The sequence below is a fragment of the Euprymna scolopes genome, chromosome 42 (genome assembly GCF_053919585.1).
Source record: "Euprymna scolopes isolate OS-2025 chromosome 42, ASM5391958v1, whole genome shotgun sequence".
Lineage (NCBI taxonomy): Eukaryota > Metazoa > Mollusca > Cephalopoda > Sepiida > Sepiolidae > Euprymna > Euprymna scolopes.
Window position 1 is genome coordinate 58,927,850 of NC_136523.1, and position 3,665 is coordinate 58,931,514.

General features: G+C 36.5%; 1 protein-coding gene across 1 annotated transcript; it reads left to right on the top strand.

Annotated features, from left to right (window-relative positions):
* The first annotated feature begins 283 nt into the window (after positions 1-283).
* On the top strand, positions 284-1,991 carry LOC145267185 (uncharacterized). The gene is made up of 2 exons (XM_080123246.1): positions 284-698; positions 1,978-1,991. Exons 1-2 carry the CDS (start codon positions 284-286, stop codon positions 1,989-1,991), a joined length of 429 nt encoding a protein of 142 aa, XP_079979372.1.
* Positions 1,992-3,665: the final 1,674 nt, after the last annotated feature.

The window sequence follows — 3,665 nt, forward strand, 5'->3', positions numbered from 1 at the left end:
CATGAAAATGTGTCACACACTTCTGTCCCTCGCTTAATCAACAAATTCAGAGAAACTGGTTGCTTCGTTGACAAAAAGCGAAGTGGGCGTCTAGGTTTATCTGCAGAGACACGTGCACACGTGTTGGAAAAAATTGCAAGCAGTCCAAGGAAGTCAGTGCGAAGGGCAGCAGGTGAAATTGGTGTTCCTCGTTCAACGATGCAGAAGGTCCTCAAAGCAGAAAAGTTTCATCCTTACAAACTTCAAATTCTACACAAAGGATTATAGTGACACACGTTTAGAAATGGCTGTATGGTTTCAGGTTCAACTCGAGGAAGATCCTGACTTTGTTAGGCGAAACATGTTATTTAGCGACGAGGCAAATTTGTGTGTTAGTGGAGAGGTCAATCGGCAGAACTGCCGATACTATTCGCAAGACAATCCTCATTTTATGTTAGACAGCAAAGAACACAGCGGTCCCAAGGTAATGGTTTGGTGTGGTTTGTGGCGCGACCATGTGTTGGGCCCTTTCTTCTTCAATCAGACAGTTACTGGCGAAAGATACCTCAACATGTTTCAAAATGATTTGATACCGCAGTTTGATTTACTTGGAGACGGCAGACCTACTTGGTTTCTGCAAGACGGTGCCCCGCCGCATTACGCAACGATTGTGCGTGACTGGCTCCACGAGAATTTCGAAAATTGGATCAGTCGAAGAGGTACGGTAGAGTGGTCGCCCAAGTCGCCCGACCTAAACCCCATGGACTTTTATTTCTGGGGTCAAATTAAGCAAATTGTTTATTCAACGAAGATTCGTGATTTGGATCATCTGAAGAGTCGTATTATTGATGATTGTCTTCAAATTGATGGTGATGCTGATTTACTGAATCGTGTCTACAGGAACTTTGAATTTCGTATTGGCTCGTGCATAGCTGTAAACGACGAACATATCGAGCAATTGTAATCCTTGTAAAGAACTTTGAATTTGAATAAATGTTACTACTATAATTTTTTTAAAAATTTTTTTAACTTTTTAAATTAACATTGGTGCCTAACTTTGTGGCCACGCTGTATTAATGAAAGTTCTGGGCTCGTTCATTTAAATATATGGATTTTTAATCGATTTAAATTTTAATCAACTGTTAATTGATTATGGATATACTTTTACCCTTCTATCACTCATCATAATTCATCGAATATATTACTTTTCATTTTTTCCATCTTAATGAAAATTTGTAGGAGCTACATATTTTCACTTCAAAAACACCTGAAGATGATTCGCAGCCAGACCTAAAGTGCTCGTAATAACTATGGAACTTGTATTCATATTTTCGATTTTGATATGACAAAGGTTTTACAGAAAAAAAAGAATCGTAAAGCAAATTACCTCCGTTGCATTTAATAATGTCTGCTTGAAAAAGAAAAAATATATATATAGCCCCCTACCTATATCACTACACCTTCACCCACGCCTAGCTGAATTTACTAACCCCCATCACACACACACTACAATCTAATGCATTTTAAACTTCAAAACTTAATTATTGTTGATCTCAGCCCCCACTTATTTTCTCTTCCCCTCTTTGATTTTCCCCCTCTATTTTTTCTCTCTCGTTCTTTTTCTCTCGTATTTCTTTTAAAATCGTTCTTCCAAATAATAATAGACATTTCTGTAAGGTCTGACGAGGCTGCTGGATCGTAAATATGGCCCGGCAACCCAAAATATGTAACGGAACGGATAAAACGGTAATAAGAAATAAAACGCATATTTGCTCTGCAATAGAATTCAGCACTCTCCTCAGGTTTACTAATTACTATTTTTACCATATATATATATATAGATATATAGATATATATATATATATATGTATAGAGAGAGAGAGAGAGAGAGAGAGAGAGAGAGAGAGAGAGAGAGAGAGAGAGAGATTAGGAAAAAAAAACTATAGAGCAAAGAAAGTGGATCCAATATCAGTAACATTTTTCTTCTTTTGTTTAAAGGAAGTGATGTTTGATCAAAACTGCCCGGCAGCCATAATTTAATAAACTGTTTTGTTTTCAATCCCGAAACAGTGTTTCATTGTACACCACTGATGATTTCTTCAAACTTTCATATATCTGTTATAAGCTCGTGAAAACAAGTAGATGTAGCGATTGCAGATTTAATTGCTGACAAAATAATTATCTTACGAACGGCTCACACGGAAAACGGATGTTTTTAAGAACGTCCCTTGCTCTCATTGAGTAGAGCATAGGGAGTGAAGAAGCTTGCTTTTAAACTTGCCAAGATGCGGTTTAGTTTGGTGTTAGTTGTTTATCTTTCACGTTAATTTATTTTCTATTAGTGATTGATTTTTGTATTGCTTTTCTTTAAAAGTATCCGTTTCCCGTGACTCACCCTCATATCCATATTTCGTTGAACAGTGGGGATTATTCCGGTTTATGTTTCTTGCAATACATTTTTTTGTTTCGACGGGCCAATGTAAAAACGTTTAAAAAGAAATTTCCCAAAAGGAAACAAAAAGAAAACAAACAAGCCAGACTTATCCGTGCTTTTCAACAGAATATGCATGAGAAAAAAATGCCGCCCAAATATTCTTATATATATGTGTGTGTGTGTGTGTGTGTGTGCGTGTGTGGCTTACTTCAGTCTTAACAGACTATGGATAACCTTGTTAGATTGGTTTGCGCGTAAAATTATTGTGGCAAGAGTTTCTCAATCCCCTTGACGACACGTCTCTGCTGAATCGACATTGTTGAATACCAGTGGCAAAAGGAAGTTCGGAGGACTGAAAACAATGCCGATATCAGCGGAGAGCACATACGGCGCCTCGAATTCCCAAACGGTCACCCATCTGGTGCTAGCAAGGGTCGACGATGCTTAACTTGGGTGATCTGACGAGAACCGGTGTGTCAACGTGATTTTGGTGTTCTTATTATGGACTGCCCGTATTTATCTTGTTGGCGTCTGCATAGCTAATCTTCCTAACGATCTGTCTCACGTATCTCTTTTGTTCTGGACTTCACATTAGATAACGAGTGCAGAAAGTCACGCAAAATTTATATATATATATATATATATATATATATATATATATATATATATATATATATATATATATATATTTATATATATATATTTATATATATATAAATATATTTATATATATATATATATATAAAGCTGAATATGTGTGCGCGCGTGTGTGTGTGTGTGTGTGTGTGTGTGTCTGGTCACGAATAGGCTCCTATATGGTTGACTATTTTAAAAATCCTGATTACATATAATGATAGAAGGTGTATTGAGAAACAGGAATGAGTACGTTTGATCTGGCAGAACAGTGGTTCATTAAAATTGGGGGGGTCTGCGTTCGCGCCTGGTCCACAAAGTATCGAAATAAAAAAAATTAAAAATCAAAATAAAACGTTTACAAGTGTTTTTGATATCGATGTGCATAAGAATACTTTCATGAGTATCTTTTAACGTAAATATGGATGGTATAATAAAATTGTGGGTTCTGCGTTCGCGGCTGGCCTCCATAGAATGGAAATAGGCACAAACTTTAATAAAGACTTTTTAATACCTATCTGCGTAAGCATATTTTGATAATTATGTTTCAGTTTGAAGAAATATGGTATAATAAAATTATGGGGTGTTCGTTCGCGCCTGACCTCTATAAAATGGAAAT